This window comes from Pongo pygmaeus, chromosome 6 (assembly GCF_028885625.2).
Source record: "Pongo pygmaeus isolate AG05252 chromosome 6, NHGRI_mPonPyg2-v2.0_pri, whole genome shotgun sequence".
Taxonomy (NCBI): Eukaryota; Metazoa; Chordata; class Mammalia; order Primates; family Hominidae; genus Pongo; species Pongo pygmaeus.
The window spans coordinates 97384179-97398241 of NC_072379.2; the positions used below are offsets into that span (position 1 = coordinate 97384179).

The 14063-nt window shown below is 33.1% G+C and overlaps 1 protein-coding gene across 1 annotated transcript in view; it reads left to right on the top strand.

Annotated features, from left to right (window-relative positions):
- Positions 1 to 10165, top strand: part of SEMA3C (semaphorin 3C) — a 180243-nt gene extending 170078 nt beyond the window's left edge. Inside the window, exons 16-18 of the mRNA XM_054495877.2 lie at positions 1402 to 1469; positions 3661 to 3791; positions 7400 to 10165. Coding sequence (XP_054351852.1) covers positions 1402 to 1469; positions 3661 to 3791; positions 7400 to 7813 — 613 coding nt within the window. The 3' untranslated portion in view covers positions 7814 to 10165. The remainder of the gene's footprint in view (positions 1 to 1401; positions 1470 to 3660; positions 3792 to 7399) is intronic.
- Positions 10166 to 14063: the final 3898 nt, after the last annotated feature.

Consider the following 14063-nt stretch of genomic DNA (forward strand, 5'->3'; position numbering starts at 1 on the left):
CCACTGAAAGTCAGGTACTTAGTGAATCTAAGACTCACGAAATTAAATAATTTGAATACAACTTAGAACTTATTTAAATAATGACCAGTTTGCAAATATTGTATTTTTTTTTCTTTTTTTTTTGAGATGGAGTCTCGCCCTGTGGCCCAGGCTGGAGTGCAGTGGCGTGATCTCAGCTCACCACAACCTCCACCTCCTGGGTTCAAGCGATTCTCCTGCCTCAGCATCCTGAGTAGCTGGGACCACCATGCTGCCATGCACCACCATGCCCAACTAATTTTTGTATTTTTAGTAGAGACGGGGTTTTACTGTGTTGGCCAAGCTGATCTCAAACTCCTGACCTCATGATCCGCCTGCCTCGGCCTCCCAAAGTGCTGGGATTACAGGCGTGAGCCACCACACCTGGCCCAATGTAACTAAATTTCTGAAATGCTTAAGCTAATAATACATAACAACTAAATGCAAAGGATGAACCTTGACTGGAAGCTGGTTAACTTAAATCCATAAGAGATATTTTGGGAACAACTAGAGAAATTTTAATATAGAATATGCGTTAGATTATGTTGTTAAATATCAATATATTTAGATAATTATGTTGTTATGTTGAAAGATTACTTGTCATTGAAAAATACATGCTAAAGCACTTATGAGTGAAACATTATTGTATCTGTAACTTATTTTCTAAAGGCTTTCATAGGTGTGGATCCACAGTATGTACATGATATATACTTGCATGTGAGAGAGAAAGAAATTAATGTGGCAAAATATAACAATTTGTGAATCTAGGTATACCAGTATTCATTTTACTCATATCTCTACTTTTCTGTAGACTTGAAATTTTCAAAATAAAAAGTTGGGGACAACATGCTTATTCTAGTAAATGAAATTAACTTTTTATTAAATATCCCTATTTTTATCTCTATTGCTTGTTTCAGAAAAGTTTTAATATATCTAGAAACAGAAAACATTGAGTTTTGTAAGAAACAAGTATGTTTATTTAAGACAAGCTATTATAAAAAGGAAAATGCTAGTGAGTTTGTACTTTGGATGTTATTGTTTTAGAAAATTTAGGCTGAATTTCTCTAAACTAAAAATTTACACTATTAATTAGAGAAGGTAGCATTTACTCAGGATATGCATGCGGCAGGAGAGTCATAGCCATTTCATCATGAATGGTAGATGGGAAAATTTGTTCAGATTAAAAAGCAAAGATAAGTACCCCCCCATTATTGATAAATTGTGTAAGAAATGTGAGATAGCTACATCAATCAGGACTCTTTTAAAAAATGTTATGAAAGCTTAGCAATAAAAAGGATGAAAGTTTAAAATTACAGTGTTTTAAGAGTGGTATAATTGGTAGTGATAATTCTCAGTAACTTTTATGTATTTCTGCACTTACAGGAGGAGCCGAAGACAAGATGTGAGACATGGAAACCCACTGACTCAATGCAGAGGATTTAATCTAAAAGGTATTAAAAGTGAGCAATGGCCAATCTCAGTGAACAGTAGCAATGCTCCGTATCACATTTCAGTAAGGGGAAACATTGTCATAGATTCAAGCGTTTCACTTTCAAAAATATTTATTATAACAATTCTGGGTATTTATATAGGGTAATTAAAACTTAAAGGCTTTTTGTATGTATACTGAGAATCATGAAAAACAAATGTCTGGGAACACATATACTTCAAGTATAGTATGTTAGCTGGTAGGTCTTTCACGCAGATTGTAATTACAGATTTTCTTAGCTACTATTTTCTTTCTGAAGAAAACCTATTTCCCATTTTAAGATTTACCACCGAAGAACCCTTAGAACAGCATTTTTTTACTGCAGTAAATATACATAACATAAAATTTACTATTTTAACCATTTTAAAGTTTACAGTTCTATGGCATTAAGCATATTTACATTGTTGTGCAACATACTGCCAGTCACGTCTGGATATTTTTCATCTTCCCCAACTGAAACTGGACCCATTAAATACCACCTAACCATTACCTCTTCCCTCCAGCCCTTAGAAACCACCATTCTACTTCTTTATGATTTTCTTATGAATTCAACTACTCTAGAAGCCTCATATAGGTGGAATTATACAATATTTGTCCTTTTGTGACTGGCTCATTTCACTTAGCCTGAAGTCTTCAAGGTCCATTTATATTGTAAAATATATTACAATTTTCTTCATGTTTAAGGCTGAATTATATTTTGTCACATGTGCATATATATAATGTGTGTGTTTGTGTGTGCGTATGTACGTATGTATGTAGGTAAGCCACATTTTGTTTATCCATTCATCCATCACTGGACACTTGGTTTGCTTCCATCTTTTGGATATAGTGAGAATCCTGCTATGAACATGGGTGTACTACGGTGCCTGTTGACAATCCTGCCTTGTGTCCTTCAGTTAAACTAATTCCTTTCTTCCCATTCTGACATGGAGTTACCATGTTACAATACTTTTCCTGCCTCAGTCCCACCAAATAAAATATTTCCAAACAGACATTCCTTGTGGCTCGCTAAGGTGCTACAGATGTGCTGTTTCAAAAATTAACAGTGAGACTCCTATTTCTAATCCTTTTGAGTCTGCGCTTTCCTTTAGTAAAAAATGGCATTCTTTTTACTAACTATTCTAACTGCAAAGAGCAAATTAAGACAGATTTTGCTTACTTGTTCCATATATCTAGTTGAGGGAATAAATTCAAGTTACCGTTTCTCCATTTGCTATTTTATAAAAGTGTATCAGTTCCCATTAATAGTAGTAGTTGTCATAGTGGTAAGAATAATGGCAGTGGAGGTAACATCAAACAAATATTGATGCTGACTTTGTGTCAGAACCTGAGCTAAGTGCTTTTTTATGATTATTTCACTCAGTGCTGAAGAAACCATACTGGAGTCTTATTATTCCTGCTTTATTAGTGAGGATTCTGTCCATGTCTAAGCTACCACCTGGCAATACTACATGTTTTGCCTAATTTAATACTTGCATTGAGAAACCTATGTAAAAATGCTGTAATCCATGTTTTAGAGATGAGTAAAACTAAAGCACGGAGACATCAAGTAACTTGTCTAAGGTTACACAGCCAGTAGTGGTAAGGTCAGGATTTTGCCCTACGTTCCTCTGATTCCAAAGACAGTGTTCTCAACCACTACATTCCACCAAGGCCACAGCTTACTTTCTGCCGTTTCCCAGTGCTTACCTATTTTCTCTATATAACATTGAGTATGGACTTTAGGAATGGGATAAACCTGGCTTCGGTATTGCCTGACACATTCACTAAAGTGTATTTCCTCATAACTCACAGCCTCAGTTGGCTTGGCTGTGAAAAGCTGAGAAAATGTGGCAGGAGTATTGTAATAATTAAGTTAACAAAGCAATATTAAGAACAATCGTTGGTGTAGAGTAATTCTTGAATAAACATGATTTTCTTATCAACATTGCCTTAATTCACAGTCTTTCCTTCCCTTTACACAAACAAAATGGGTAAACAACGTATCCTATTTTGCTTGTTAAATGATTACCACTGCTTTTTGCTGGCTGCCGTAGTTGTTACAATTCTGTGTAAAAATAAATATGCATATAGCATTGTTACAGGAGAATGTGCTCTAAATTCAGTTGTGTTCTTTCTTTCTCTCTTTCTCGCCTTTTGTTTTTGCCTGCTAGCATACAGAAATGCAGCTGAAATTGTCCAGTATGGAGTAAAAAATAACACCACTTTTCTGGAGTGTGCCCCCAAGTCTCCGCAGGCATCTATCAAGTGGCTGTTACAGAAAGACAAAGACAGGAGGAAAGAGGTGAGTAAAGCAGCACAGCAGCAATCCATCAGGGCTTCAGAGAGAACATTAAATCACCGTCCCTCGGTGAGGCTCAGATCAAAGGAAAAAGGAAAGGCATATGATCATCTTTTATGTCTTTGGGATGACAAGTGCCACTTTCCTTAAAATCCTTTGTCCTTAAGAATTGATGGGTTAATTAGAAATTCTCTCTGCCTGCTCACCTCTGTAACATGGTGATTGAAACAAGAGCTTGGGTGCTAAGACGGTGGTATTGATGTGAGGAAACGTTCGTAAAAGAAACAAGATGTGTGCAAATCCAGAAGCCAGATTTTCACACAACAGCACCTTTGTGTGATTCACAAGATAAAAGGAGGCTTTTTAAAAAAAAGTTCAATTTTCCTCAGCAAGAAATTACACTGAACTATAACCTTCATGACAAAGAGCGTTTTTCTGCTGTGTGGTAATCTGTTTCCATTGCTTTATTATTCATAACTCTTGTGCTTTGGTTAGGTAATATATGGAATCATTGTTTACGGGACCGTTGTCTTTATTTAGTGATGTGGAAAAAGTCCTCAGATTTTCAAATAAAAAGACACTTACTGAAACTTTTCATGGATTAAAGAGCTGGATTTTTTGAAATAAGGGAGACATTATAAAATGACATAGGGTGATATGTTGTAAATAATGAATTTCACAATATTGATGTCATGTTGTCCTGACAAATGAGAAGATAAAAATATATATGTATATATATAAAGCCTTAGGGAAGTCTAAAATGTACCACCATTTGTTCAGCATAAAGTCTGATGGAGCCAAGAGGGAAGTGGAGCCTTCCGCATTTATGTGTGTTCTTCTGTTGTGGGCAATTTGGTTACTAAATATTCAGTTAATTAAGGGTATGTAGACTGAATACCACCCTAAGCTGTAGAACACAGATACTGCATCAACGTTACTGAAATAAATGTTGGTTTCATATGCAAAAATACTTTCCGACTCTCAGACTTGGCTACCCAAAGATCTTAGGAGCTGTTTAGGAAATTCTGTGTCCCTCATTACTGGAATATTAAACCATAAGTAGATGACTACTTGCAGGAGGAAATTGAATTATGTGGAGGAAAGATGAGCTAGATGGACATCAGAGCCCCATCATTCTTCTAAAGCCTAAGATGCTAACAATACTTTTAGAAAGATTTTAATAATGAAAATTATTTATTTGAGATCTCTTTTCTTTGCTGTAAAATCTGTTATCAAAGAAGTCTTGACATTTCTAGAGTCAAATTAATTTTCAGTTATTTTGAATGGATATGGATTATAATAATTACCTTGCAGAGTAACCTGGGTTAGAAGTCATAATGTGTGATGATGATTACTATACACAAGTGAGTTGTTAGGCCAGGGCAGGAACACAAGGACATGAACAATTCTTCCAGAAAAAGCCTATATGTATGTATGTGAATTGGGTAAGTAATACTCAAACAAGGATCAACTAAAAAGTAATTTTCTTTTATTCAGTAGAAAGTTCAATAGAATAATATATAAGTGAATATAATATCTATGATTTAAAATAAATACATGTTTGAATATCTGCCATATAAATTAATAGTAAAATTTAAAATGGAATGTGTTAAGGATTTATTCTCTCTAATAATATTTCCAAAGTTCTGTTTCAGAATGCTCAAGAATATGAAGACTCAGATATTACTATTTTGACTTTTTTTCCAATCTCAAAAACATAAGAATGTAATAATTTAATATTGCAATAACATTAGCTCTAACACAAGTATGAAAGTCTGTTTTGTTCAGAATTTAAGCAGAGCACAAGTTTACTTATTTTTAAACTATTAATATTTTACTAAACTTATTCTGATCCTTTCTATTTTAAGAAAACATGCTTCTCACTCATATTACTGTGTAAACATTAATCATTTTTTAAGTCAGACAAATGATAAAAGCTCACAGAGCAAAGGCAAATAGTTCATACTAAGTAGCATAAAGTGAAAACTGAAAGCCCTCCTCCACTTCAATACTTATTCTCACTTTTAATATCTTTTGAATAATACGAATACTTACTGAATAATACTAATACTTGTGGAATAATACATACTCAGTTTTTATTCCCACTGCCCAGAGTAAGTTTCCCAAGAGTTATATATTTCTCCAAATATGTTCTATAGCTTTCCTCCCCTCCCCCCCCAACACACACACCTCACTTCAATATGAGTACATGTGATTCCAGCTCATATTTCCTGGCTGCATAATATTCCATCGTATGAATATACCTTAAGTGTTTTTTTTCAAAGCCATCTATTTGTTAGGTAATTTCTTGTTTTCCTCTTATCAAAAATACCTGCACACATGTGAGAGGGTATATTCTAGATAAATTCCTAAAATGTAATTGTGCCAAATATTATATACATGTTTAATGGATTTACCATATTGGACTCAAAATATTTTCCCAATTTTGCACAAATAGGATAAAATTTCTTTTTTCTTTAATTTCTGAATGTGTTTGTACACAATTTGTTTTTGAGGAACATTTAAACTTAGTAAAATTAATTAATGTCAAAATTCTGTTTTCTTCCTCCAAGTGATTCTCTCTTTTCTAGTTCTGTTTTATTATCTTTTAATACTGTACTTGCCTTTTTGTACTTTTTTTGTGCACAAACCAATTGATCTTTGATTTATATATTATTAGTAATATCTTGTCCATTTGCACAGAACTTTATCATTTAGGAAAACATTTAACATGCATTATCTAATTTTGATTTTGGTCAAATTTCCTTTTTCTTCAATGAAAGAGTATTCTAGAGTATATATGTCAAAGAACCTCTTACCACTTAGGTTTTTATCTATTCATTGGCAATACTACAGGTGGAACTGTAAGGAAGGTTTCAAGCATTTACTGATACCCAATAAACAATCATTTTTTCCAGTAAAACCTATAAAGTAATTAAATATTAATTCATAGCTTTTTATTACCTTTCCTTGTAAAGTAAAATCACTTAGAGGACTTAAAAGATGATGACATTCCAGCTAATTTTTAGACATTGTTTATTTTGGGATAATTGAAAAACGCCCTTGATAATCTTCAAAATTCTGCTTCTGCTTACTTATTTTTTATTTAGAAGAACATTCATTCATTGAAACAAAATGATAAAATTCACCCTTTAATTGTGGCTTCATGTTTTCACTAGCGAGTATTTTTTATAAATATGAAAGACTAGAACATCAGGATGGAATAGATATTTTAAAGTATCTATGAGTTTCATTTACATATATTGACTGTGATTCCAATTTCAAAGGCAGCCACAATTTTGTGCTTATATATGGAGAAACTTCTATCCAGGGGAAAGCACTTTAAGCTATTTTTGCCGATATGGATAATATCTTCACCCTCTCTTTATTAGATTCAATACCCTGTGACAGTGTGACAAGATCTCCCATGTTTAAAAAAAAAAAAGGCAATGGAACTGACCAAAATTTCGTGTCCACTGAGAAGGATGCTAACTAGTACTCAATACTTTTTCCCCAAATCTGTGAAAATTGAGACTATTCTGTATATGTTGGTCATAATCTAAGGAAATATAATGTTCAGTTTCAGTAACTTTAATGTGTCTCTCTTTTAGGTTAAGCTGAATGAACGAATCATAGCCACTTCACAGGGACTCCTGATCCGCTCTGTTCAGGGTTCTGACCAAGGACTTTATCACTGCATTGCTACAGAAAATAGTTTCAAGCAGACCATAGCCAAGATCAACTTCAAAGTTTTAGATTCAGAAATGGTGGCTGTTGTGACAGACAAATGGTCCCCATGGACCTGGGCCAGCTCTGTGAGGGCTTTACCCTTCCACCCGAAGGACATCATGGGGGCATTCAGCCACTCAGAAATGCAGATGATTAACCAATACTGCAAAGACACTCGGCAGCAACATCAGCAGGGAGATGAATCACAGAAAATGAGAGGGGACTATGGCAAGTTAAAGGCCCTCATCAATAGCCGGAAAAGTAGAAACAGGAGGAATCAGTTGCCAGAGTCATAATATTTTCTTATGTGGGTGTTATGCTTCCATTAACAAATGCTCTGTCTTCAATGATGAAATTTTGAGCAAAGAAACGTGTGCTTTACCAAGGGGAATTACTGAAAAAGGTGATTACTCCTAAAGTGAGTTTTACACGAACTGAAATGAGCATGCATTTTCTTGTATGATAGTGACTAGCACTAGACATGTCATGGTCCTCATGGTGCATATAAATATTTAACTTAACCCAGATTTTATTTATATCTTTATTCACCTTTTCTTCAAAATCGATATGGTGGCTACAAAACTAGAATTGTTGCATCCCTCAATTGAATGAGGGCCATATCCCTGTGGTATTCCTTTCCTGCTTTGGGGCTTTAGAATTCTAATTGTCAGTGATTTTATATATGAAAACGAGTTCCAAATCCCCAGCTTTTACATAGTAAAAGTCATAAATGCATATGACAGAATGGCTATCAAAAGAAATAGAAAAGGAAGAAGGCATTTAAAGTTGTATAAAAACATGAGTTATTCATAAAGAGAAAATGATGAGTTTTTATGGTCCCAATGAAATATGTAGGTTTTTTTTAAGATTGTAAAAATAATCAGTTACTGGTATCTGTCACTGACCTTTGTTTCCTTATTCAGGAAGATAAAAATCAGTAACCTACCCCATGAAGATATTTGGTGGGAGTTATTTCAGTGAAGCAGTTCGGTTTATATTCTTATGTTATCACCTTCCAAACAAAAGCACTTACTTTTTTTGGAAGTTATTTAATTTATTTTAGACTCAAAGAATATAATCTTGCACTATTTAGTTATTACTGTTTGTTCTCTTATTTCCTAGTCTGTGTGGCAAATTAAACAATATAAGAAGGAAAAAAATTGACTTCTAAATAAGGGGTGAAATCATCAAAAAGAAAAATCAAAGTAGAAACTACTAATTTTTTAAGAGGAATTTATAACAAATGTGGATAGTTTTCAACTTCAGTACTCAAGTTCAATAATTCTCCCTTTTATTAAAACCAGTCTCAGATATCATACTGATTTTTAAGTCAACACTATATATTTTATGATCTTTCCAGTGTGATGGCAAGGTGCTTGTTATGTCTAGAAAGTAAGAAAACAATATGAGGAGACATTCTTTCTTTCAAAAGGTAATGGTACATGCGTTCACTGGTCTCTAAGTGTAAATGTAGTAAGTTTTGTGATGAATAAAATAATTATCTCCTAATTGTATGTTTGAATAATTTTATTAGAATAATTTCATTCTGAAATTATTTTCTCCAAATAAAAATTAGATGGAAAAATGTGAAAAAAATTATTCATGTTCTCATATATATTTTAAAAACACTACTTTTGCTTTTTTAGTTACCTTTTAAGACATTTTCATGCTTCCAGGTAAAAACAGATATTGTACCATGTACCTAATCCAAATATCGTATAAACATTTTATTTATAGTTAATAATCTATGATGAAAGTAATTAAAGTAGATTATGGCCTTTTTAAGTATTGCAGTCTAAAGCTTCAAAAACTAAAATCATTGTCAAAATGAATATTATTACTAATCAGAATATCAGAATATGATTCATTATTTAAGTTATGATAAATTATGATAATGTATGAGGAGGCGTCGGTATAGCAAAAATAGTTAAAATGCATGACATAACACCAAACTTCATTTTTAAAAAAATCTGTTGTTCCAAATGTGTATAATTTTAAAGTAATTTCTAAAGCAGTTTATTATAATGGTTTGCCTGCTTAAAAGGTATAATTAAACTTATTTTCTCTTCTACATGACACATAGAAATATGTCAATGTAAAGCCAAAAGCATCTTCTGTGTTTATGGCCAATCTATTCTCAAAGTTAAAAGTAAAATTGTTTTAGAGTCACAGTTCCCTTTGTTTCACATAAGCCCAAACTGATAGACAGTAACGGTGTTTAGTTTTATACTATATTTGTGCTATTTAATTCTTTCTATTTTCACAATTATTAAATTGTGTATACTTTCCTTACTTTTAAAAATGCAGAAATTCTTCATGAACATAACTCTGCTGAATGTAAAAGAAATTTTTTTTTTCAAAAATGCTGTTAATGTATACTACTGGTGGTTGATTGGTTTTATTTTATGTAGCTTGACAATTCAGTGACTTAATATCTATTCCATTTGTATTGTACATAAAATTTTCTAGAAATACACTTTTTTCCAAAGTGTAAGTTTCTGAATAGATTTTAGCATGATGAAACTGTCATAATGGTGAATGTTCAATCTGTGTAAGAAAACAAACTAAATGTAGTTGTCACAGTAAAATTTAATCAGATATTGATGAAATCATTGGCCTGGCAAAATAAAACATGTTGAATTCCCCAATTATGTTTCTAGCTTTTATTTTTAACGTAGGGTTAACTTACTTGTTAGCATGATAGAATCTACTGAATTCATATGATTTTTAAAGATTCCTTTATCCATTTTTTTAAGGTAATACATCTACTATTTCAAAATTTAAATTGCAGAAAAATGCACATGTAAAGCTCTCCCAGTACCAGTAGCCCTTATTTATTTAAGTCCCAACCGAAAAGACATCCAATGTCATCCGTTTTCTGTATATACTTCCAAACAAATACATATTTGTTTTCTCCCTAATATTGTACATTCATTCACATCTAGAGATACTTATTCAGAGTATGTTGTGTCTACATTGGAAAAAATACACAGTTTAGGAATGCATCGTCTTCGGAGCCAGATTGCTTCAATTTGAATCCAAGCTAACTGTCTTATTCTGGGAAAGTTTTACAGTTCTCTCTGCCCTCCTTTCCTATACAAGTTCATACCAGTAAAGCATTAGGACAGAACATTTTACATGGTAAGTATTCAATAAATGTCTTAACATTGCCTTATTTAGAAGGCATCATTTTGCTGGAACAAGAAGGAATGTTTCAGTTGTGTTCTATGGCAAGTTAAATGCCAATGATCTAGGTGGGGAAACTGCAGTCATTAGGTCAGGTAACACCTTATCATGTAAAATGAGCCTTTAATAAATTAGAGGAAAGAAACCACAGGTTAATTCAAAATCCAGTTAACACATTTGAATGGCACACCTATTACAGCTTTCTGCTACCTCTGGGCTTTCAATCTTTAATAATGTCAGTGAAGAAAAAAGAAACCACAAAAATTAAAAGTTGTCTTAACAGGTCTTCCAACTTAACAATTCTGCACTACTCCCTAATTGCTTCATTATTTCTCAGTACCTCCCTTGCTTATATTTCACCTTAACCTGAGTTTTAAAATATTTGATGTGTTTCTTATAATTTTAATGTACTGCTGATTTATGTCTTACCCAAGTGAAAAATTTTTTAAGAAAATGGTAACAGTTTCCTACACGTATTCTGCTAGCTAAAGTCAAGAGAAACATTCAGCTTGTTATGCAGCCTGTTAAAAAGCTTTAGTCTAGACAAAAAAATAAGCAGACTAAGTAAGAAAAAATGTTTATTTAACCAGAGACATTGAGAATTTTATTGAATTCCATGCGTGATGACAAAGCTGCAGATTACTGTGGAATTTTTTTTCTTAAGAGTTTATCCTAGTATCCTTTTAGCCAAGCACCTTTTGCACAGGAATGCAGGCCCCTCTGCAAAATTAAAACCACAACAAATTCTACTGGCATGCATGCCAATTGGTGAAATTCATTGTCAATAAGTTGTTTTTCTTAAGGGACCTCTGGTATACATTTTAATTTTTATGGTTTTGTAACAGTGTTACCTTCATAGTACACAGGTATTGAGAGTTGGAAGAACTAGCTCCAAGATTAAAAAAAAAAATGCCATCTTCATTCTGGTGACTCTAATGTATTTGTCTATTCACCTCATAAAATACTACTTTCCACATAGTTTAAATTGTGTATTTCTCAGGGCTATTATGTTGCCATGCTTGAGTGTTACTTACATAAAGTGCTATTAAAGAATGACATTATAACAAACACATTAAAACTGTTTATGTGAGGTTACCTCTCAACCTCCAAGTACAAAAGCAGGGTGAAGTTCTATTCCTTTAGTGTTTTTTTTTCCTCTGAATTATGCACAGAAAAGAAAGTCACCCAAAGATTTTATGAGATCATAAACAAAATTATTTCTGCAAGGCAAAATGAATATATGATAGAATTATGAAAAGGTCATTCCTATTGTTTCTCTGGATATTTTTCAATATACATGAGATAAAAGGAATTTCTCACTTTCTTAGGACTTTTCAAAAGAAGAAAAAGAAGTTACATGTTTTAATTTTTCCCTTTATTACTGATTCTGGGGATAAACTATAATCATCTTTACCTCTCTGTCAAATCATGAATAGTCAAACAGAGAAATTAGACCTATAAATTACCTTCTTTTGAGTTGATGTGAACTGGAAGCATTGTAAGCTGTGGTTCTGTATTGACAGCTTGTCTCATGTATAGGAAAAGCAGACCACAGAAAACAATAAAATGAAGGAGATGCTACCCAAGCCACACCAGCCTGGCACATTCAGCGGAATCCCAGTGATGTTTTTATGTACACATATGTGTGTGTATGTGTATATACAGATTACATACCTGCAAATTCACAAACCAGCTATATTCAGTAAATTCATTATTCCAAAATGAGCCCCAATTTCTGCTTCAGGTTCCCATTCCAGCTTCTCTACTTATAAACGATATAAACTGGAAAAGTTATTTAATCCCTCTTGATGAATTGTCACTTCCTCTAAAATTGGAAATAATAATAATATCTATCCCATGTAGTAGCTGTGTCGTGAGAATAAAATAATATATGTGGAGTTCTTCCAGCATATGCTATTATTTTTCAATCAGGAGAGCAAAACCATTTTTTTCATTTGAGCATTTTTCTTTTTCATCAGATTGTATCTACACAGTTCAGTTGATATTTCATGTCATTTATCCATATTGGCATCTATGATAACATCAGTTTTTCTATTTAACTTTGTCACCAGTTAATGAAGGTCTTCTGCTGTCTCTTGTTCCTAATGAAAGCCTGTTCAGGGCAAGTGAGCTTTCCATTATGTCCAAACACGCTTTAGAGGAATAGGAATTTTTCTGCTATTCCTGCACCATTCTGGGAGACAATTTGAGCCTCTCTGGCCTAAAACCACCAAGATACGTCTGTGTTGTTTGCCCCTCGGAGATCTTGTACCTTCCCAGGACACAAACCCAGAAGTGAGGTAGAAACAGAACCCACAAATCCCTGTATGCTTACCATCCACCTCCACCAACTCACTCTTCATTGCCTTGGTTCTCTGGAGCAAGGATTATCCAATGAATATCACCCATGAGCTTGAGAAGATTTCAACCTTTGTCATTCAAGTACTTCAAAGAGAATTTTGAAAAGTTTCGTAGCCACTAAATCATTTTTAAGTTAAAAACTAACTTTCTTATTATATGTGTCAGTAGTTGCAAAGAATATAACTTTCAGTAAAATATGAATTTCAAACTTTAAAAATAACATAGTTACATCTCTTTTTAAATGACAACAATGAAATCTAAGTAGTATAGGAATTTGGTACTCAACATCATATTTTAAAATAATAAAAAAGATCCAATTTTAACAATCTTTTAACAGCCAGAAATTTTATATTATTTCTATTTATTCTTATTCACATTTCTTTTCTACTTGCTTCAAAAATTTTTATCCTGATACAGCAAGTCTTATATTTTAAGGTATTTTATTGATTACTATCATACATATGTACAACAAAAATATGCATATTTAATTCTTATTTAAGAATGTAGGCCAGGCACAGTAGCTCACGCCTGTACTCCCAGCACTTTGGCAGGCTGAGGCAAGTGGATCACCTGAGGTCAGGAGTTCGAGACCAGCCTGGCCAACATGGTGAATCCCCGTCTCTACTAAAAATACAAAAATTAGGCAGGCGTGGTGGTGCATGCCTGTAGTCCCAGCTACTCGGGAGGCTGAGGCAGGAGAATCACTTGAACCTGGGAAGCAGATGTTACAATGAGCCGAGATTGCATCACTGCACTCCAACCTGGGCAAGAGCAAGACTCGCTCTCAAAAAAAAAAAAAAAAAAGAAATATAACCCTCTAAGTATTAACATTTTTTTGGAATTAAAATTATAAATCATCACAATTTGACCAAAGGACATAAATATATTCCAAATTTTGAAAATCATTAAAAAGTAAAAATCTTCAACAAAAATACATTTATTTAATAAGATAAATGGAGCTTCTTTCTTTGTCCATTAATTAAATTATTTGTGGATGAA